Genomic DNA, 24,228 nt, shown 5'->3' on the forward strand with positions numbered 1-24,228 from the left:
GAGGAAATGGCGTCTCACTAATTTAGAAGATCTTCACTTAGCCTGGAAAAAGAGTCTGTTGCTCTATAAAAAAGCCCTCCGTAAAGCTAGGACATCTTTCTACTCATCACTAATTGAAGAAAATAAGAACAACCCCAGGTTTCTTTTCAGCACTGTAGCCAGGCTGACAAAGAGTCAGAGCTCTATTGAGCTGAGTATTCCATTAACTTTAACTAGTAATGACTTCATGACTTTCTTCGCTAACAAAATTTTAACTATTAGAGAAAAAATTACTCATAACCATCCCAAAGACGTATCGTTATCTTTGGCTGCTTTCAGTGATGCCGGTATTTGGTTAGACTCTTTCTCTCCGATTGTTCTGTCTGAGTTATTTTCATTAGTTACTTCATCCAAACCATCAACATGTTTATTAGACCCCATTCCTACCAGGCTGCTCAAGGAAGCCCTACCATTATTTAATGCTTTGATCTTAAATATGATCAATCTATCTTTGTTAGTTGGCTATGTACCACAGGCTTTTAAGGTGGCAGTAATTAAACCATTACTTAAAAAGCCATCACTTGACCCAGCTATCTTAGCTAATTATAGGCCAATCTCCAACCTTCCTTTTCTCTCAAAAATTCTTGAGAGGGTAGTTGTAAAACAGCTAACTGATCATCTGCAGAGGAATGGTCTATTTGAAGAGTTTCAGTCAGGTTTTAGAATTCATCATAGTACAGAAACAGCATTAGTGAAGGTTACAAATGATCTTCTTATGGCCTCGGACAGTGGACTCATCTCTGTGCTTGTTCTGTTAGACCTCAGTGCTGCTTTTGATACTGTTGACCATAAAATTTTATTACAGAGATTAGAGCATGCCATAGGTATTAAAGGCACTGCGCTGCGGTGGTTTGAATCATATTTGTCTAATAGATTACAATTTGTTCATGTAAATGGGGAATCTTCTTCACAGACTAAAGTTAATTATGGAGTTCCACAAGGTTCTGTGCTAGGACCAATTTTATTCACTTTATACATGCTTCCCTTAGGCAGTATTATTAGACGGTATTGCTTAAATTTTCATTGTTACGCAGATGATACCCAGCTTTATCTATCCATGAAGCCAGAGGACACACACCAATTAGCTAAACTGCAGGATTGTCTTACAGACATAAAGACATGGATGACCTCTAATTTCCTGCTTTTAAACTCAGATAAAACTGAAGTTATTGTACTTGGCCCCACAAATCTTAGAAACATGGTGTCTAACCAGATCCTTACTCTGGATGGCATTACCCTGACCTCTAGTAATACTGTGAGAAATCTTGGAGTCATTTTTGATCAGGATATGTCATTCAAAGCGCATATTAAACAAATATGTAGGACTGCTTTTTTGCATTTACGCAATATCTCTAAAATCAGAAAGGTCTTGTCTCAGAGTGATGCTGAAAAACTAATTCATGCATTTATTTCCTCTAGGCTGGACTATTGTAATTCATTATTATCAGGTTGTCCTAAAAGTTCCCTAAAAAGCCTTCAGTTAATTCAAAATGCTGCAGCTAGAGTACTGACGGGGACTAGAAGGAGAGAGCATATCTCACCCATATTGGCCTCTCTTCATTGGCTTCCTGTTAATTCTAGAATAGAATTTAAAATTCTTCTTCTTACTTATAAGGTTTTGAATAATCAGGTCCCATCTTATCTTAGGGACCTCGTAGTACCATATCACCCCAATAGAGCGCTTCGCTCTCAGACTGCAGGCTTACTTGTAGTTCCTAGGGTTTGTAAGAGTAGAATGGGAGGCAGAGCCTTCAGCTTTCAGGCTCCTCTCCTGTGGAACCAGCTCCCAATTCAGATCAGGGAGACAGACACCCTCTCTACTTTTAAGATTAGGCTTAAAACTTTCCTTTTTGCTAAAGCTTATAGTTAGGGCTGGATCAGGTGACCCTGAACCATCCCTTAGTTATGCTGCTATAGACGTAGACTGCTGGGGGGTTCCCATGATGCACTGAGTGTTTCTTTCTCTTTTTGCTCTATATGCACCACTCTGCATTTAATCATTAGTGATCGATCTCTGCTCCCCTCCACAGCATGTCTTTTTCCTGGTTCTCTCCCTCAGCCCCAACCAGTCCCAGCAGAAGACTGCCCCTCCCTGAGCCTGGTTCTGCTGGAGGTTTCTTCCTGTTAAAAGGGAGTTTTTCCTTCCCACTGTAGCCAAGTGCTTGCTCACATGATTGATTGATTGATTGATTAAACACTGAATAAATCACAGCAGTAAAAAGTGCAAATGAAATGCGCAATAAGAGAAAAAAAAAATGTCCCTGTCCGCATAATGAAGATTTCACAGACCACCTGGTCTTCATCCGATTACTCAATTGATCGATAAAATAATCAACAGAATGCTCGATTCCAAAAAATATTTGATAGCTGCAGCCCTAGTTATTTCCTCTCCCTGTTAAAGAGCGTACGAAGGTTATTTCCTCTTCTATTCAAGATCATATGAAGGTTATTTCATCTACATTTTCAAGAGTGTATGAAGGTTATTTCATCTACATATTCAAGATTGTATGAAGCTTATTTCCTCTACATATTCAAGAGTGTATGAAGGTTATTTCATCTACATATTCAAGAGCGTATGAAGGTTATTTCATCTACATATTCAAGAGTGTATGAAGCTTATTTCCTCTACATATTCAAGAGTGTATGACGATTATTTCCTCTCTTTAGTCAAGAGCATATGAAGGTTATTTCTAGGGCTGAAACAATTAATCGTCTAATTCAAATAATTTGATTACAAAACATTCTTTGCCTCAAAGCTTTGTTTAAAGCTGTAGCACATACACTAGGCCTGTAGGTGGTGCTGTAACACTCCCACAAAAACTGAGAAGAAGACTGTAGAACATGCCCATGCCCATAACTAATGTAAGCGCTAATCAGTGTGGCGTGTGACGCTACAAGCTTACAAAGCCACACGCTGAGTAAAATAAAGCCTTCTAAGAGAAAGGGTCCAAGCTGTTAATCTGAAACAGACTTATTATGCATTTAAATTGAAGCAGTGTGTTTCTATTTTTTAAAAGCACGGTTTGCTCCACTTGCTGCGCTTCCCCTCTGCAGATGAAGTGAAAGGATGCAAACTTTAAATGAATCATGTTTAACTATTCCAAAAAAAAAGAGTTTTTATCAACAGGCTGTAGAGTAAGTTTATTAGTGCAGCTGTTGTGGAAACGTTGCAGTCTGCAGCTGGTTTTTTTTTTTTTGTTTGTTTTTTTTTTCCCCCAAAGACTTTGTTATTTACCATGTATCCACAGAAAACAAGGAATTTGGGTTTGAGCTGCACTCTCTCTGTATGACGTATAAATATACACTAAACACTGAATAAATCACAGCAGTAAAAAGTGCGAATGAAATGCGCAGTAAGAAAAAAAAAAATGTCCCTGTCCGCATACTGAAGATTTCACAGACCACCTGGTCTTCATCCGATTACTCAATTGATCGATAAAATAATCGACAGAATGCTTGATTCCAAAAAATATTTAACTGCAGCCCTAGTTATTTCCTATCCCTGTTAAAGAGCGTATGAAGGCTATTTCCTCTTCTATTCAAGATTATATGAAGGTTATTTCATCTATATTTTCAAGAGTGTATGAAGGTTATTTCCTCTACATATTCAAGAGCGTATGAAGGTTATTTCCTCTACATATTCAAGAGTGTATGAAGGTTATTTCTTCTACATATTCAAGAGTGTATGAAGCTTATTTCCTCTACATATTCAAGAGCGAATGAAGCTTATTTCCTCTACATATTCAAGAGCGTATGAAGCTTATTTCCTCTAAATATTCAAGAGCGTATGAAGCTTATTTCTTCTACATATTCAAGAGTGTATGAAGCTTATTTCCTCTACATATTCAAGAGTGTATGAAGGTTATTTCTTCTACATATTCAAGAGTGTATGAAGCTTATTTCCTCTACATATTCAAGAGCGTATGAAGGTTATTTCCTCTACATATTCAAGAGTGTATGAAGCTTATTTCTTCTACATATTCAAGAGTGTATGAAGCTTATTTCCTCTACATATTCAAGAGCGTATGAAGGTTATTTCCTCTACATATTCAAGAGTGTATGAAGGTTATTTCTTCTACATATTCAAGAGTGTATGAAGCTTATTTCCTCTACATATTCAAGAGCGAATGAAGCTTATTTCCTCTACATATTCAAGAGCGTATGAAGCTTATTTCCTCTAAATATTCAAGAGCGTATGAAGCTTATTTCTTCTACATATTCAAGAGTGTATGAAGCTTATTTCCTCTACATATTCAAGAGTGTATGAAGGTTATTTCTTCTACATATTCAAGAGTGTATGAAGCTTATTTCCTCTACATATTCAAGAGCGTATGAAGGTTATTTCCTCTACATATTCAAGAGTGTATGAAGCTTATTTCTTCTACATATTCAAGAGTGTATGAAGCTTATTTCCTCTACATATTCAAGAGCGTATGAAGGTTATTTCCTCTACATATTCAAGAGTGTATGAAGGTTATTTCTTCTACATATTCAAGAGTGTATGAAGCTTATTTCCTCTACATATTCAAGAGCGAATGAAGCTTATTTCCTCTACATATTCAAGAGCGAATGAAGCTTATTTCCTCTACATATTCAAGAGCGAATGAAGCTTATTTCCTCTACATATTCAAGAGCGAATGAAGCTTATTTCCTCTACATATTCAAGAGCGTATGAAGCTTATTTCCTCTAAATATTCAAGAGCGTATGAAGCTTATTTCTTCTACATATTCAAGAGCGTATGAAGCTTATTTCCTCTACATATTCAAGAGCGTATGAAGCTTATTTCTTCTACATATTCAAGAGTGTATGAAGCTTATTTCCTCTACATATTCAAGAGTGTATGAAGCTTATTTCCTCTACATATTCAAGAGCGTATGAAGCTTATTTCCTCTACATATTCAAGAGCGTATGAAGCTTATTTCCTCTACATATTCAAAAGCGTATGAAGGTTATTTCCTCTCCTTATTCAAGAGCGTATGAAGGTTATTTCCTCTACATATTCAAGAGCGTATGAAGGTTATTTCCGCTCCTTATTCAAAAGCGTATGAAGGTTATTTCCGCTCCTTATTCAAAAGCATATGAAGGTTATTTCCAAAACTAATGGGCCTTAGAAGTGATATGGGGTTGACGTAGTCTGTTCTACTTCTTCGTCGAGTTTCCAGTCCATCTTCTTAGTTTGATTATAATCTGGGAAAAAAGCCTAAAGACAGTGATTGCCCTGGTTTTATTTCGTTTTCAGTTATTGAACATGGCAGCCATGCTCCTGTAATCGACCTGGATCTGGGCAGTGCTGGTTAAAGGCACTCTTGTGTTCATATGGCGCGCCTCAGAGACTGAAGAGCAGGAAATCAGATTATGGATCACAGCATTAATGCACAGCCTGCTTCATGCATCACATCCACCCACTCATACACATTTCATATGAAAACCAGGGCAGGTATGGGTCCTGTTGGAAACAAAACAACTAACACATTTATCTCTCCACTCCCGTTAGAGTTTTCTGACGAGCCTCCTGGCTTGCACTATGAAGCCCTTACAGATTATCCTGGTTTCTGATCAGCCCATAAGGGCAGGTTGCTGCGCTCCTGATTGAAATCCACTGGCTGCCTATTGCTGCCTGCCCCAATTTCAAGTCACTAATGTTGGCCTACACAATGACTACTGGGTCTGCACCCATGTGTGGTTCTAGCCCGCTGCGCTCCTCCAGCCAGCGGAGCTGGCACTGCCATTCCTACTCACAAGGCAGTCCAGACTGAAATGAACCTTGTTTATGATCCCTCACTTGGAAGTCGCTTTATATGAAGTTGTCAGTCAGTTGAATTTAAAGTCAGCGATGAATATCTTCATTAACACATTCATAAGATAAAAGAAACTGGGAAAGCGTCCTGCATCTTGTCATCGGGACATTAAGCGTGGTATGAATTTTTCTCTCACTGAAAAATAGACGTTGTGCTGTTCAAACAGGATTTCACAGAGGAATATAAGGGTGATTCTTAAGACTACGGGCACTTATTATGTCCTTTGATCATATTGTATGAAAAACAGAAAAAGGGAAATTTCACACTTTTGTAGTTATCTTTACAATGTAAGTGTGTTAAGAAATTTGTTCTAGTAGTCTATGATGACTTTTTCACCTTTTTTCAGCATCATTATATGCAAATATTGCCATTTTGTGCTTGTCCCACACCCAGACTTTTGATCTTCAGTGATAAAAATGAATGGTAAAAAAAACGTTTTTTCTAATGTTTTAAAATATCTCTGAATAAAATAATCAAAACATCATTGGGGTATTCAATGTCATACAACTGTTGTGATTTTTTTAAACAAAATGTAGTTGTCCCACACTATTGCCGTAATTTCCACCTCAACACTGTAATGTCCCTTTAAACAGTTTGTATGAAAGATTGTTTGGGTAGTTTCTATGGAGACAGTGACATCAGAGCACATGTATATAGCGCCAAATCACAACAAACAGTTGCCCCAAGGCGCTTTATATTGTAAGGCAATGGTGTGGTGGAAATTACATTTACAAGGCCAATAGTGCCTGTAGTTAAAGAATCACCCATAAGTGACTTTTTATCAAGGTAGACTTCTTCTTTCACTGGAAAAAAAAGACATTGTGGCTTTTAATGGATTTTCAGGAATTCACACAAGAATATGAGTGACTTTTTTACTATAAGGTATGTTATTGATATTTTACCATAATTTTCCAAATATTAGCTGTGGTTTTTGAAATGCTATAACAGTCTTTTCAGTCTTCATGAATTTCATGGGAGTTTACCTGTTCTGAGTTAATGCATAATTTAATTTATAATTAAAAGAAAAATCATTCCAGGTCCTACTTCCACGTCATATTCTGTTATTTCAACATGATCATTGACAGTTCAAATGAAAGGTTGAATATAGGGTCATTTAAATATGCACTTCTTTTGAGATATTTTGTTCCAGGAGATGCTGAAAATGTATCATTAGATACAAAATGTATTTGGCTTCTGGGGCCCCTTGAGCCCCAGACCCCTGGCTCCTGGGGGGCTCCTGGTGGGCTCCTGGGGGCCAAGTCACCAGGTGATTTTACTGATCACTTTGAGCAGATGGATTCACTTAATCGGTGATATCACCTGGTGGAGTGGGTGGTTGTAAAGAAAACCTGCACCCTTTGAGACCTGCACAGAACACATCCAGATCACAGAGGATGTCAAGGACAGCTGGAAGTCCTTGTATGACACTGTTTACACAACAGCCAACGAGACCATGGGTCCCACCAAGCAAACACCAGGGTTGGTTGTTGGATGAAGAAATGATCAAACTGCCGGAATGAAACATAGACTGCATGGAGCTTACATCAAGGACAAGTCTCCTGCAAAGAAAGCTGCTTTTCTGCCTTCCACAGCACAATCCAATGCATGTTGTGTGAGATGTATACCTTCAGAAGTCTACAAGCATTTCAGGCCACAGCTGTGTGACAAGATGACACAGCTGTTTCAGGCTATGTGGACAGGGCCATCCCACAAGATTTCAAAGATGCCTCATCATACACCTCTACAAGAGGAAATGAAATTGCCAGGCTTATGACAACCACAGAGGCAGGTCAGTCCTTTGTATAGTAAGGAAGTTGCAGCAGAAGTGCCAAACACACACTGTCAACCTGTACCTAACATTTGTAGATCTCATAAAGGTATTCAACACGGTCATTTGGGAGGGTCTCTGGAAGACAACGGGCAAGTTTGGATGCTCAGAGTATTTCATCCAGATGGTCCTTCTGTTCCATGATGAGCGTGCTGTCCCCAACACTGCTGACAGATGCCCTCCAGAACTCTGACCCAGGAACAGGCAATTTGCATCTACTCCAGGCTAAGCCCAAGGTCCACATTCACAAGCTTTGACACTTCAGGTTGCTGATGACTGTGCCCTCAATGGTGGTAGCCCTGAAGACTTGCAGCACTCCATGGACTTTTTGTCCACTGCTTGCAATAACTTTTAGCAGCAAGAAGACCACAGTGATGTATCAGTCTGCTCCAAAGAAAGTCTACCAAGAACCCACTGTGACAGTGGATGAAGACAGGCTGGCAGCTGTGGACAAACTTGCGTACCTTGACTCACAGTGTGCACATCAATGATGAGACAGATGCAAGGATTACTATGGCCTTTGGCTGCCTGCACGTGTTGGTGTGGGAACACAAGGGAATGAGCCTCTCATCCAAACTGAAAGTCTAGAGAGCCATCGTCCTCACCACGCTGCTGTATGCAATTGAGACCTGGACTGTACCAGAGGCAGGCAAAGAAACTAAACTGCTTTCACCTCAACAGCCTTCAGAAGCTACTCAAGGTGAAATGGCAGGACAAGTTCCCTGATACAGAGATCCTTGAGCGAGCAGATGTGTAGCGTCTTTAAAATGATCCACATGTCAGCACTCGGCTGAACTGATCATCTCACCAGATTTCCGAACGAGCACCTTCACAAGCAAATCTTCTTTGGAGAACTGCAGACTTGTGCTCGCTCCAAAGGTGGCCAGAAAAAATGAATCAAGGAGACTTTCAGATTCCTTGAAGGACCTCAGCATCGATCAAACATTCTGGAAGTTGTTGGCTCAGAACCAAACAGCTTGGCGAGGAGCAGTCATGAAGAGAGCTGCAGCCTATGAAGCTCAGCGTATCAAGGCAAAGAAGTGTCATTTACTTTTCACACACAACAGCACAGAAGGTGGCGGAAGACATCAAACACAAGGCACTTTTCACTCATGGTCACAACAGAACTCTTCACAAAACAGACTACACTACCTGAACTACAAAAACACAACAAATCTATAACATTAACAACACTGCTAAAGTTTCTGTGAAGGCTCTCAGTTGTCCAGGTGGTTTCCATAGTAGAGAAGCTTGAATCTTCGACTGGACTAGGTGGCGTGACACGAGGACGTTTCACTTCAAATCGCAGAAGCTTCCTCAGCTAAAATTCTTGCTGTGGTAGTCTGACTCTGTCTTGACTCTTGTAGATTTGAAGCGAGACATCCTCACTTCAAGCAACCCAATCCAGTCGAAGATTCAAGCTTCTCTACTAACACCGCTAAACCAACATGTACTACAGTAACAATAATAATAATAACTAGGACTGCAAGCAGTCATATACGGGCCCTCGTTCCGAGCGACCGCCTACCCAGGCCAGTGGGTGCCCTTGTGACCACATGTGGGCATGTGCATGCAGGGGTAACCACTCATCACACAGTTAAAATTTTAAACAAATCACACAATGTATCAAGGAGTTATGACATGTTGATTGTTCATCCACTAGGGGGTGCTCAGTGTACAAACAGAGGGGCTGGGTGTGTTCAGGGGCCAACCGTCATCATACATGTGAAGTTTCAAGTCAATCAGGCAAAGCATGAAGGAGTTATCATGACTTGATGTTCTATGGCAAAGGGTCAAAATGGCAGCACCATAGCGGCCACACCCTTCAACATAGAGAAAAGCTCTCGATAACTTTTGTTCAGTATCATCTTTGGATGCTGTCAAAGAAATTTGAAGTGCATTGGACAAAATCCCTGGGAGGAGTTCGTTCAAATACAACATGTGGAAATCACGCCAAAATGAGAAGAAAATTCAAAATGGCTGACTTCCTGTTTGGAGTAGACTCATGGTGCAAGAGACTTTTTTGTACATCTATGAAAGTCACACGTGTACCAATTTTCATCTCCCTACTCCAAAAAACCCCCTATGTGGAGGGTTTTTTGAAAGTTTCAAGGGGGCGCTATTGAGGCATTTTGCCCCGCCCATGGGCAACGCCCCTATGAATTGTAAGAGGTTGTCATGCTCGACCTGTGTATCAATTTCCATGATGATGTGACAAAATTAAAGCCGTCAAAATGAAGAACGTAATTTCATGGCGAATGGGCAATATTCGGCACGCCGCCACACGGACGCCGTTACTCGTAACTTCACGGCGTTCATCGCCTACGTTCACCAATTTGTTCTGCATGTTTCAGAAGTGGAATGAAGTTGATTGGGTTAAGTATGTGACATCAGGACCTCTTAAAGTAAAAATAGGACATTTCCCACCACCACCGGGGGGCGCTATGGCGCAGGTGGGAACTTAAGATATGTAGACGTTCAGGGCGGAGCCGTCATCATGTTCAGCAAGTTTGAAGGATCTACGATGAAGTATGTGGGCGTGACAGCCTTTCGAAGTGAAATGGCGTGCTCTGAAAAGCTCGCCAAAGTTTGACGACCCCTAGCAGCCACGCCTTTTGACATAATTAGAATCTTTTGATAACGTTTGATCACCATTGTGTTGTGATGATTTTGACCAAATTTGAAGACGATCGGATAAAATCCCTAGGACGAGTTCGTTCAAATGTAAGTAGTGGAAATGGCCAAAAATGGCAAAAATTGGCTCAAAATCGAAACTTAAAATCAAAATGGCCGACTTCCTGTCGATATTTAACCATGACAGTAAGAGACTTTTTCATGCGTCCTGGCATGGTAAATATGTGTACCGAATTTGGTGAGGCTACGACGAAAAAAGCCCAATGCGGAGGGGTTTTTGAAAATTTCTAGGGGGCGCTATTTTGCGATTTTTCTGCGACCATGTGCGACGCCCCCAAAATATCGAATTTGGGATCCGGCCGGACGACTTTGGAAAGTTTGGTGAGTTTTTGAGCATGGGAAGAGGCCAAAATTTCAAGAGAGAATAATAATAATAATAATAATAATAATAATAAACAGCGCAATTACAATAGGGTCCTCGTAGGACGTTGCCTACTCGGGCCCTAATAATAAAAACCCCGAAAACTAGACAACCACAGTTCTTTGCAGCAGCTGGCAGGGTGCATAAAGACAAAAGCTTTGGCTTGTTCTTCCACACAGCTTGCCACAATGTATAATATAAACTGTGTCTTCTTTTGATAAAGATGATGACAGTGTTTAGGGGTTTTTTGTGTGTGTGTGTGTGTGTGTGTGTGTGTGTGTGTGTGTGTGTGTGTGTGTGTGTGTGTGTGTGTGTGTGTGTGTGTGTGTGTGTGTGTGTGTGTGTGTGTGTGTGTGTGTGTGTGTGTGTGTGTGTGTGTGTTTAGGTTTGTGATTACCTTTGTGTTTATACAAAGGTCCCTGCAGTGCTTAAACTCGAAATGGGCTCATCAGTAGCCAACACTGTACTAAACATTAGCGGTTAGCTGTAACTTTATCATATTTAGCATTATAGAAGTTAGCTTTTCAGTTAGCGGATTAGCGGTTATCAAAACAAACTTTTTGGTTAAGCCCCTTTCACACCGGGCCAACATAGAGTGGTGTCATGACAACGCTGAGTTTATCCAGCCTGATGCCACAATACGCTGAGGGGCACGAAACAGATGCAAAAAATTAAACAAACATGTTTAATTTTTTGTGCAGATTTTTGGCGTAGAGCACTGGATGCAGAAAGGAAGTAGTTTTCACACAAGTTGAGGCAACGTTATGTTACTTAACATGACTGGATGTCACAACTACACAATACCACGCTACTCAACACCAGTTTATGATCCCTGCTGTGATCCATTGTTGTCGAGTTATAAATTATTGTTGAACTTTTTATAACGTAACACAATGCAGTAAAACTATACCGCTCAAAGAGCACATGTGAACACTTTAAAAAATGCTCATTACAGCCTGGCTGCAGCTCCTCTGCACTCTCATCTCCTCAGGTTCTCTCATGATTGTGTTAAATAAAGTCCATTAACTCCTGACCACAGATCGATTTCCAGAGAAAAAACATGTCCACATCCAGTATACCTCCTCATGGAGGATATCTCCATGTCCACTCATGGACGGATAGGACGCGGGACCACCAGCTGCAGCTCCGCTATCATAGAAAGATTGATAAATTGGAACACACATCAGCGCGCACACCTGCAGCGGCGCACAAGAAGGAAGATAAACTGGAAGAGAAATCGGAGCGCACACCTGCAGCGCCACACAAGAAAGATAAACTGGAAGAGAAATCAAAGCGCACACCTGCAGCGCCCCACAAGAAGAAAGATAAACTAGAAGAGAAATCAGAGCGCACACCCCTTACCAAAAAGTAGTATATGCAAGTATGTTTCAAGTATACTTCTAGTTTACTTTTTATATACTTATCAGTACTATTTTTTGGTAAGGGACCTGTAGCGGCGCACAAGAAGGAAGATAAACTAGAAGAGAAATCAGAGTGTACGCCTGCAGCGGCGCACAAGAAGGAAAACAAACTAGAACACTCCCACTCACACTGGAGTTGCTCCCGGTGTGTAGTGAGCGCCTTGTATGGCAGCACCCTCACATCGGTGAATGTGAGGCATTAGCACTTTGAGCGTCTGATGCACATGGAAAAGCGCTATATAAATGCAGTCCACGCTTTGAAACAACTGCCTACAGCAATTGAACAAATATTAATTAAGGTGATTGAAGAAAAAAGTAAAGTTAAAATAATATCGAACATGTATAAATATTTACATTCTCAACTGTCTGATAACTCACTGGAAGTGAAGGGGAAGTGGGAGTTAGAGGCAAACACAGTTATTGAGGATGAAGAATGGGAAGAGATGTGTGAAAGAAGCCATAAAATTACTAGCAGTCCGATTTGGAAGGAGTTCAATTGGAAAATTAAGTTAAGATTTTTTTAGGACACCATCAAATACTTTTAATAATGATAATAGTAAAACTAATGTGTTGGAGGGATTGCAAACAAATTGGGGATTATTTGCATATTTTTTGGGACTGCCCCGCCTTGAAACCATATTGGCTAGGGATCCAGGCAGAGATCCGAGCCATCCTAAATTTTAATTTGCCGCTGGATCCAAAATATTACATTATAGGACTTGACCCCAAGGGGTGGTTTGACAAAAAGGGAAGCTCAATTGCTCCACATTTGTTTATTGGTAGCAAAGAAAATGATAACGAGATCTTGGTTAAAAGCACTACCTCCCACTCTCCCTCAATGGTGTGACGGATTAAAAAAACGTATATCTAATGGAAAAAATTACGGCAAAGCTTCATTTGAATATGGATTTGTTTTTGGATAGATGGACCCCTGTCATTATTTACTTTGGTTGGGCATAATTATACTTGCTCAGGATTCCTCACCAGAATTGTGTGTTTTCCTTTTATACCAGTTGTAGATAAAGTAAAATATATTTTAGGATATACCACTTTTACTTTCAATGAGATGGAATACCGTCCTAGAATTTGCTGAGTCGCTCTGTTCGATTTGTTGTATTAATTTTATGTTGTAATTGAATATGGAGTTGCCCTTATGAATAAAGTGTTCAAAAATAAATAAATAAATGCAGTCCATTTACCATTTCATTTAGAACTCACATCAGAGCGCACAACTGCAGCGCAGCACAGGAAAAACGATAAACCAGAAGAGAAATCAGAGCGCACACCTGCAGCGGTGCACAAGAAGGAAAATAAACTAGAACACTCCCACTCACACTGGAGTTGTTCCCGGTGTGTAGTAAGCGCCTTGTATGGCAGCACCCTGACATTGGGGTGAATGTGAGGCATTATTGTAAAGCGCTTTGAGCATCTGGTGGAGATGGAAAAGCACTATATAAATGCAGTCCATTTACCATTTCATTTAGAACACACATCAGAGCGCATACCTGCAGCGCAGCACAGGAAAAATGATGAACTAGAAGAAAAATCAGATAAGAAAAAACAGTAATAAAGTCCATTAACTCCTGGAAATAATGTATTCTGACTTCTTCCAATGTATCAACTCCATCTGTGTGTCCAGGCAGTCTGTACGAGCCAAGCTTCTCCCCCTTGCTGCGCACAACTGACACAGATTTTCCTGCGTATTTGATACGTAACATATGCAACTCTATGCAAGCCCGGTCTGAAACAGGCTTTCGCTCTGCCCACCACTGACTGATTGAGAAACTGGATTAACACACCTGGATTTCTCACCAATACACCAATTTCTTCTGTACATGTAAACATTCGTCAGATTTATTTTTTGTTTTACATCTGTAAATGTGTAAAATAGAGCTGAAACGATGAGTCGAGTAACTCGAAAAATTTAATTGCAAAAAATGTTCAAGGCAAATTCTGTGCCTCAAAGCTTCATTTAACGTTGCAGGACATATGCCAGGCCTGTGTGTGGCGCTGTAACGTCCCCAGAAAAACAAACAGAAGAAGACTACAGCATGCACTTCACACTCACGAGCGCCACTAGCTTATCTTATGGCAAGCTAAAAGTGGACGCTCTTGTTATAGCCAAACAACTCTCCAGTTTCTGGGTATTCTTTGTTAGTACGCAGCTGACGTGCTTGATGAATTCCTGCGCAAAAAGTAGTTCCCAGATAATTGTGATATATTCCTGTGAGATAATGAGTATATCTCATCTAAATTAATTCTAAAATGTACCACTAATCAAATTATAAAGATAACTGAAGTTTTAAGAGTGGACGTAAGTATTTAAGAAACTTAAGTTTATGAGCAACTTCAACTTTTGTGATACTCAAGAGTTCAGAAAGATATAACTGTAATGTTTTGATCACCATTTACAGTTGGCAATGAAACACTTGGGTGTTAACTTCATGTGAAACTCAGAACAAGAAGCTGCACTGAAAGATCTATCTGGGAAGAGACACATTCTGTGTGTTGTCACAGAAAACGAGAGCGGCACGCAGAGGAGGGTGGCGAAAGTAGTCCGGCGAGCTCAATCTATGGGTGCGAGCTATCCCACAATGCCAAAACAGCAGATATGTCAGTCCAGTGAGAGCAGCACGCTGAGCAGGGTGCATGCACTTAAGCCGTGTAACAGCTAATCAAATTAGCACAAAAGCTACAGCTTTCCAATGCAAGACACAGAGTGAAATAAAGCCTTTTAAAAGAAAGATGGTCCACGCCGATCATCTGAAATAGCTTACTGTGCATTTAAAGCAAAGCAGTGTGTTTATCTGTTGAAGAAAAAAAACGCAGTTTCGGCCGCTGTGTGAGGGGCTCTCAGCACTCCCCTCACATCTGAAAGATGTCCACTCTTTTTTCTGTGTCTAGCTCAGACTCAGACTGTTTTGCTTTTTAATTTTCGCTTTTTTTAGGCAACACTTCACAAACACGGTAACTCAAATAAAATAATACTAATAAATAAATAAATATCAATTAAAGTATTATAAATAAATAATACTAATAACATGCGAGGCTTGCATGTTCAATCTCCAGCTGTAATGCATTGGCTGAATCGCAGAGAAAAAGGGATAAAAAGAAAAAATTCTCATAGGGACCCAGTCCACCAACCTTAAAAAAACAAAACTTAAAATGGTTAAATTTTACAAGTTGGGGAAAACAAAAAGCTACATCCCATTGCCATTTCAGCAAAATGCCAAGACTTTGGCTGAGCTCCTGACACCAGGAAAGATCCAAAACTTGTAAAGACGTGAAAAAATAAATAATTACCTAAGAAATCAGAAAGGAATACACTAAATTTGACAATCTCCATGATGACACAGTGACATTGTGCCATTGATTAGGGAGAGCCCTGGACTGTTGATGTTTAAAAACGCAAAAGTACTTTTTATCCGATTAGTCAAATAATCAGTAGAATACTAAAATAATCGATAGCTGCAGCCCTAGTGTAAAATCAGTTGTCACATTTCCAGATGTACAGCAGGATGGACTGCTGTCTCTTCGGGCCTCATAACATCCTTCATCAGATCACAAAGTTCAGAGAATTCGTTGTGTGTCCAAAAGAATTTGACAGGACGACCAAGTGTCTTTGAAACAGCCCTGGGTGTTGTTTCACTGTTCTAAAAGGCAAATTTCTTAGTGATCTATGTGGTTTATAGCCAAATGTATTAAAATAGCAGCGGGTGTGGGAGGGGTTTGGTGCAACCATGGAGAAGGACTTTCGGTCAGCACCAAGGTGCTTTTGGTGGACCGTGAGGCACCTCAGGAGGGGAAAATGGGGAACCAAGCTAATGGAGGATCATTATCAATTTCCCTGGTGGAAGTCACTGAGGTAGTCAAACAACTCTGCAGTAGCAAGGCCCTGGGGGTTGATGAGATCTGTCCAGAAATGCTGAATTTTTTTTCAGTTTTTTTTCATTTATATAGCGCTAAATCACAACAGAGTTGCCTCAAGGCACTTCACACAAGCAAGGTCTAACCTTACCAGCCCCCAGAGCAGCAGTGGTAAGGAAAAACTCCCTCTGAGGAAGAAACCTCAAGCAGACCAAACTCAAAGAGGTGACCCTCTGCTTGGGCCATGCTACAGACACAAATTACAGAACAATTCACAAAATTAATATTCAGGAAATGCACAGAACAGGTGCACAGAACAGGAGGGTCTCCAGCACAAATACCACACCCATCTCTGGATGGAGCTGCACCTTAAACAGAGAGAAAAACAGAACCAGGCATCAGAAAGACAAGAAATACAGTATAATTTGCCAACATTAAACAAGAAAAACAGGAAATACTAAGGTGATCGCCGGCCACTTGCCCTGAGCTTCACTAAAAGACCCAGAATTTAGATAAAGTTGAGGCCGCGGCACGCTCTGTTTCTTAATAAAATGAATTAAAAGAGTAAAAAGCGTAGAACTATATTATGCCAGTACACTAGCCATACGAAAGGGAAAATAAGTGCGTCTTAAGTCTGGACTTGAAAGTCTCCACAGAATCTGACTGTTTTATTGATGCAGGGAGATCATTCCACAGAACAGGGACACGATAAGAGAAAGCTCTGTGACTTCTTATTCACCCTAGGGACACAAAGTAGTCCTGCACCCTGAGAACGCAAAGCCCGGGCCAGTGTGTAAGGTTTAATTAGGTCAGCTAAGTAGGAGCAGTAGTAGTAGTAGTAGCAGAACCTTAAAATCTGATCTCAGTGGGACAGGAAACCAGTGAAGAGATGCCAAAATGGGTGTAATGTGGTCAAACTTTCTGCTTCGTGTCAAACGTCTGGCTGCAGCATTTTGAACCAGTTGGAGAGCCCTAATGCTGGTCCAGTCTCGAAGAGATAAACGGATGAATCAGGGTCTCATCATCAGCCATAGACAGGATGGGATGAATCTTCGCTATATTTCGCAGGTGGAAGAAAGCAGTCTTCATAATATTTCTAATGTGGAGGTCAAAGAACAATGTAGGATCAAAAATTACCCCAAGGTTCCTCATTTTGTCAGTGTGATGTATAACACATGAGCAGAGGCTGAGCGTTAACTGGTCAAATTGATGCCGATGTCTCACTGGACCAAGAACCATCATTTCAGTCTTATCAGAGTTTAAAAGTAGGAAGTTTCTAGACATCCAACTTCTCACTGATGCAAGGCAATCTTCTAAGGATTTTATGTGACTGAGTTTTGTTGGTATAGGATCAAATAAACAGGTTGTGCTTTTTGTTGATGTTACGAGTTTCGTCAGCACGCCTAGACAGATACTCTCAAATTCTGTAAATCTCTGTAATACCTCAGTAATGGCGCCCACCTCAATAGTAGGGTGTAGTGGCTGAGTTACAGCATGCTGGGATATTTTTAACCTAATGTCTTCTGGGGACCACAGACTATTAATTGATGCCAAAACATCTTTCTGGCAAGGTCACAGGTCCTCTCTATGTCCATTTTTGTGACCTCTGAGTGCTTCATCCTGACATCATTGGTGCCGATGTGAATAACTGTATGACTATATCTCATGTCATGTTCCTTAGTCGGTCTTCCCTTCTGCAGCGCCAGCACCCTAAGATGGCATGCAGTGCCAGGAGCTCTGGCCCCAGGAATACATTTAACGTCATCTGGCGTCTGAAACCTGACTTTGCAGGTGATAGAATCCCCTATCACTAAAGTCCGGCGTTTTGGCCTGGAGACAGGAGTGGACATCCCTTGTGGGCTCAGAGAATTCACATCAGGCAAATCCAAGGGGGAGAACCAATTCACAGTTCGCAGTGGTGAGTGTGATCGGGGTACCACAACCGGGCACCAAGCCCTACGGGGCTTCCTCTGCCTAGCCACAGTCCGAAAGCCATCCTCCACAGCCGGCATTTCTAGGCTCATGCTAATGGGCGCGCTAGCCGGTCCAACGCTAACCTCATCCGGAGTGCCCATAACATCTAACTCCACTGAACTAAGAAGCTGTTCTAACTTATGGACACGGCTCTCTAAGAGACCCACCCTATCTTCCAACATCACGCAGGATTTACGGAAGGTGTAAAGTAGTGTACTTTGTGCAGTAGGAAATTCAAGAGTATAGTCAAGCAAGCACGAGCTAACCAATAATGAATAAGCTAACCACTCCTAAGGCTCACACAGGATTCACACAGACATAAATGAATTAAAATTCACAGGAGTTGCACTGAAAAAGTAGCAGAAGTATTCGACTTGCGGGAACAGTTAAAAAAAAAAGTTCCTATGAGTAAACCACTCCTAAGATTAACACAAGAGTAAAGAACTAAGCTAAAATTCACAACCGTTACACTAAAGAATTAACAGAAGTATTAAACGGGGGATGGGTCGAACTAGCTAACGCAAGCTAACTGCTAGTGAAAATGCTAGTCACTCCTAAGATTTACACAGGAGTAAAATAATGACTTAAATTCACAGCAGTTACACTGAAAAACTAACAGAAGTAATAAACATACTTCTTACATACATACAAAAAAAACTGCTATAAAAGTAACGGCGGAAGGGGGAGTCAACCTAGCTCGCGAAAACTAACCACTAGCGAATGCTAACCGCTAGCAATTCACAACAGGACTGTAGTTAAATAAGATTCAGAATAGATACACTTAACTAGAAGAGTGCTAAACAGAAAGAAAAGAAACATATACAACATTGTAAAGTTCGGAAAAGCGTTACAACAGCAAACAATCCACTGGAAGTCACTGAAGGCTCTGGGTGTGGAGGGACTGTCTTGGATGAGACGTCTCTTCAACATTGTGTTGAGGTCTGGGACAGTGCCTAAGGAGTGGCAGTCTGGGGTGGTGGTCACATCCATCCATCCATTTTCTTCCGCTTTATCTGGAGTCGGGTCGCAGGGGCAGCAGCTCAAGCAAAGCCGCCCAGACCTCCCGATCCACACACACCTCCCCCAGCTCCTCCAGGGGAACCCCAAGGCGTTCCCAAGCCAGCCGAGAGATGTAGTCCCTCCAGCGTGTCCTGGGTCTTCCCCGGGGCCTCCTCCCAGTGGGACGTGCCCGGAACACCTCTCCAGCAAGGCGTCCAGGGGGCATCCGGAAAAGATGCCTGAGCCACCTCAACTGACTCCTTTCGACGTGGAGGAGCAGTGGCTCGACTCCGAGCTCCTCCCGAGTGACCGAGCTCCTCACCCTATCTCTAAGGGAGCGCCCAGCCACCCTGCGGAGGAAACTCATCTCGGCCGCTTGTACTCGCGATCTCATTGCCATGAGCCAAATCTCATAACCATAGGTGAGGATCGGAATGTAGATCGATCGGTAAATCGAGAGCTCTGCCCCCCTACTCAGCTCTCTCTTCATCACGATGGTCCGATACAGCGACCGCATCACTGCAGATGCTGCACCGATCCGTCTATCGATCTCACACTCCATCCGTCCCTCACTCGTGAACAAGACCCCGAGATACTTAAACTCCTCCACTTGAGGCAAGGACACTCCACCGACCTGAAGAGGGCAAAGCACCTTTTTCCGGTCGAGAACCATGGCCTCGGATTTGGAGGTGCTGATTTTCATCCCGGACGCTTCACACTCGGCTGCAAACCGCCCCACTGCACGCTGAAGGTCCTGATTTGACGAACCCAACAGTACCACATTGTCCGCAAACAGCAGAGACTCCACGTCTCCAACCTCCCCCGGGATCTGGGAGAAGGTCTCCCGGAGGTGGGAGTTGAAGACCTCGCTGACAGAGGATTCCACCAGTCGTTCCCAGCAGACCCTCACGATACGTTTGGGCCTGCCAGGTCTGACCGGCTTCCTACCCTCCCAGCGGATCCAACTCACCACCAGGTGGTGATCAGTCGACAGCTCTGCCCCTCTCTTCACTCGAGTGTCCGAGACACATGGCCGAAGGTCAGATGATACGACTACAAAGTCGATCATCGACCTCCGGCTCAGGGTGTCCTGATGCCACGTGCACTTATGGACACCCTTGTGCTCGAACATGGTGTTTGTAATGGACAAACTGCGACGTCATGGTCCTTGATCTTTTACTGGTCATGGTGGTGGTCCCCATATTTAAAAAAAGGGGAACCAGAGACTGTGTGCCAATTACAGGGGCATCACACTACTCAGCCTCCTACTCCAAGGTGCTGGAAAGGAGGGTTCGGTTGATGGACTTGGAGAAGGCTTATGATCGGGTACCCCTGGAGATACTGTGAGAGGTGCTGTGGAAGTATGGAGTGAGGGGATCCCTTCTCAGAGCCATCCAATCTCTGTAGTCACAAAGCAAGACCCGTGTTCGGGTGCTTGGCAGTAAGTCAGACTCATTTCCGGTGGGGGTTGGCCTCTGCCAGGGCTGCGCCTTGTCACCAATCCTGTTTGCGATATTCATGGACAGGATATCGAGGCATAGTCAGGGGGAGGGGGGTTTCCGGTTTGGTGGGCTCAGGGTCTCATCTCTGTTTTTTGCAGATGATGTGGTCCTGTTGGCTTCATCGGCCGGTGACCTCCAGCACTGACTGGATCGGTTCACAGCTGAGTGTGAAGAGGATAGGATGAGGATCAGCACCTCTAAATCTGAGGCCATGGTTCTCAACAGGATTGCCACAGGTGTTGACTCAGGTGAATTGCCTACTCCTGGTAGGGAATGCGGTCTTGCCCCAAGTGAAGGAGTTCAGGTACCTCGGGGTCTTGTTCACGAGTGAGGGGACAATGGAGCGTGAGATTGGCCGGAGAATTGGCACAGCAGGGATGGTATTGCATTTGCTCTACTGTAATGTTGTGATGAAAAGGGAGCTGAGCCAAAAGGTGAAGCTGTCGATCTACTGGTCAGTCTTCTTTCCTACTCTCACCTATGGTTATGACCGAAAGAACTAGATCGTGGGTACAAGCGGCCGAAATGGACTTCCTCAGGAGCATGGCTAGTGTCTCCTTTAGAGATAGGGGGAGAAGTTCAGCCATCCGTGTGGAGCTCAGAGTAGAGCCGCTGCTCCTTCACGTCGAAAAGAGTCAGCTGAGGTTGTTAGGGGCATCTGGTAAGGATGCCCCCTGGGCGCCTTCCTGTAGGGGTGTTCCAGGCATGTCCATCTGGGAGGAGAGCCCAGGGAAGACCCAGGACTAGGTGGAGAGATTATGTCTCCACACTGGCCTGGGAACACCTCGGGATCCCCCAGTCAGAGGTGGTCAGTGTGGCCCAGGAAAGGGAAGTCTGGGGTCCCCTGCTGGAGCTGTTGCCCCCGTGACCAGATCCCGGATAAGCAGTTGAAGATGAGTGAGTGAGTATATTAAAATTGAGCGGAGTTTCCTAAAAGCATGACCGTCATATTTAGGGTGTGAGGACATCAACTCCATGAACCTCCTCACTGAGCGAGAGAGAGAGCTAGCTAGCTTTTTTTTTTTTTCAAGAGCTGCCCTTTCTTCTTTCTACACTTCCAAAGAAATCCAACTACTAAACTGAAATCATGTAAACCTGGGTTTTCTAATTATGGGATTACTGTAGTGCATGTGAACACGAGAGACCAGATTATTGCACTTATCTGATTACTAACAGTTATCTGATTATTATGGTCAAGTAAATGGGGCCAAGAAGACTATTTTTATTATTGCTCGTTGAAACCTTTACATGGTGTTTCGTGTAGGTACGTGCACACACGTGCACATAGATGCCATGATTTAGATACACTTGTAGTCAGTTGCCTTGTTTGTCACAACTATTGCCTCCTCAAAAACAGGCATCACGGTGTCAGCTCAACTGTACAGAACATCACGGTCATTGTCATTATTTTATGGACCAACACTGACCTGTGTTTCTTCCTTTGTCAGAATATTGAGATATGTTCATAATACACAAGCTTAAAAGCATTTGTGAAGTCAAATGCACATATTTGATGGTTAAACATCTATTTCACCAATTCACTCAAGTTATGATGATAGCCTGTTTTATTGTCCAACTCCAAATCAGAAAAAGTTAGTGAGTGATACAGAAAATTAAAAATAAATAAATAAAAGACACTGCAGTGATCTGTATGTTCTTTCACTTCTGTTTCATTGTGACTTTAACTTTACTGCGTTGTTTGCAGACAGTGGGGAGGTCCGCTGCAGGGAGCTACAGAGGCGCTGTGAGGAGCTGGAAGCTCAGCTAAAGAAGAAGGAGGAAGAGAACACAGAGCTGTTGAGGGACCTGGAGCAGAAGAATGCCATGATCTCAGTCCTGGAGAACACCATCAAGGAAAGGGAGAAGAAGTACCTGGAGGAGCTGAAGATGAAGAGCCACAAATTGGCAGTTTTGTCCGGGGAGCTGGAGCAAAGAGCGAGCACCATCGCTTACCTCACCTCGCAGCTTCACGCCACCAAAAAGAAGTTGTTAGCCGGCACCCCCTCTGAGGCCACCCCCAGCGTGAGCCCCATCGCCTCATATAAGCCCACGCCTCCTCCGACCAAGGAGAAGCAGCCAGAAACCCCGCGCCGGCGCATGAAGAAGAGCCTCTCTCAGCCTCTTCACCCAGAGCTGACGGAGGTTTACCGGCTTGGCCCAGATGGTAGGCGGCTGATTCTGCGTGAGATGGTGGACGCCATGCCAGATCCGACACCGTTCCTGCAAGCGGGGAGAGAGTCTCCAGAACCGCTGTTACTACGGGACCGGCTGCCAGTCATCCCCCCTATTGTCTCAGACCGCTCCTCCCTCCCGCCGGTAGGTGCTTCAGCCAGCCCTCATCACAGCCCTGCCCGGAATCCTCAGTGCAGGGCTCATGTGGGAGTGGCCCACCGCATCGCCCATGGAACCGCCCCACCAAGTCTGCCCCAAGCAGACGTGGAAACTCTGGCAGTGGATCAGGTCAATGAGGAGAAAGTTGTGCGGAGGCGCTCAGGAGCTGATAGGACAGTTTAACAGTGCAGTGGAAAGGCACACGTACAGTCGGGTCCATAAATATCTGGACATCAGCAACGTTATTCTCCTTCGAGCTGTCTGCCGCAGTGTGTTGGAATTAAAAGCAACTAATCAAGTTCAGACTTTCGGCTTTAACATGACAGTATTTACGTCTCAAAACAAGTTGGTGATATGTGCACGCCTCCTGTTTATTAGGCATGAGACAGTGCAACCCCCTCGTGGTTCAGTACATCAGGGTCTCACGGTTATGGTGCGGTTCCCAGCAGGTTCCCCCGCACAGGTTTAGAATGTAAGACTTCCACAAAATTAAAACAATGGAATAATGTCTGGAATTCAGTTGCTTTGAGGATGTGGGGCCTCATTTATAAAACATTGTGCAGAAATGATACTAAAGTACAAACAAAAGCCAAAATTAGCATCAAGAAAAAGTATATATAAACCTTATGAAACTATTCATACAGACACCTACAACCCCAATTCCAATGAAGTCGGGATGTTGTGTGAAATGTAAATATAAACAGAATACGATTTGCAAATCCTCTTCAACCTATATTCAGTTGAATACACCACAAAGACAAGATATTTAATGTTCAAACTGATCAATGTTATTGTTTTTGTGCAAGTATTTGCTCATTTTGAAATGGATGGCTGCAACATGTTTCAAAAAAGTTGGGACTGTGGCAGCAAAATACTGGGAAAGTTGATAAATGCTCAAAGGACACCTGTTTAGAAACAGGTGAGTGTCATGATTGGGTATAAAAGGAGCATCCCCAAAAGGTTCAGCCATTCACAAGCAAACATGGGGTGAGGATCACCACTTTGTGCACAACTGTGAAAAAAATAGCCCAACAGTTTAAGAACAGTGTTTCTCAATGTTCAGTTGCAAGGAATTTAGGGATTCCATCATCTACAGTCCATAATATAATCAGAAGATTCAGATAATCTGGAGAACTTTCTACATGTAAGCGGCAAGGCTGAAAACCAACACTGAATGCCCGTGACCTTTGATCCCTCAGGCAGCACTGCATTAAAAAACAACATCATTGTGTAGAGGATCTTACCGCGTGGGCTCAGGAACACTTCAGAAAACCACTGTCAGTTAACACAGTTATCTGACAGTGCTACATCTACATCTACAGGTGCAAGTTAAAACACTGCCATGCAAAGTGAAAGCCATACATCAGCAACATCCAGAAACGCTGCCGCCTTCTCTAGGCCCGAGCTCATTTG

General features: G+C 42.7%; 1 protein-coding gene across 1 annotated transcript in view; it reads left to right on the forward strand.

The window, feature by feature from the left end:
• ccdc92 (coiled-coil domain containing 92) overlaps nt 1–23,491 on the forward strand; it is a 146,484-nt gene extending 122,993 nt beyond the window's left edge. The window contains exon 4 of the mRNA XM_034169703.1: nt 22,190–23,491. Coding sequence (XP_034025594.1) covers nt 22,190–22,998 — 809 coding nt within the window. The 3' untranslated portion in view covers nt 22,999–23,491. The remainder of the gene's footprint in view (nt 1–22,189) is intronic.
• Nucleotides 23,492–24,228: the final 737 nt, after the last annotated feature.

This window comes from Thalassophryne amazonica, chromosome 5 (genome assembly GCF_902500255.1).
Source record: "Thalassophryne amazonica chromosome 5, fThaAma1.1, whole genome shotgun sequence".
In the NCBI taxonomy this organism is placed as follows: Eukaryota; Metazoa; Chordata; class Actinopteri; order Batrachoidiformes; family Batrachoididae; genus Thalassophryne; species Thalassophryne amazonica.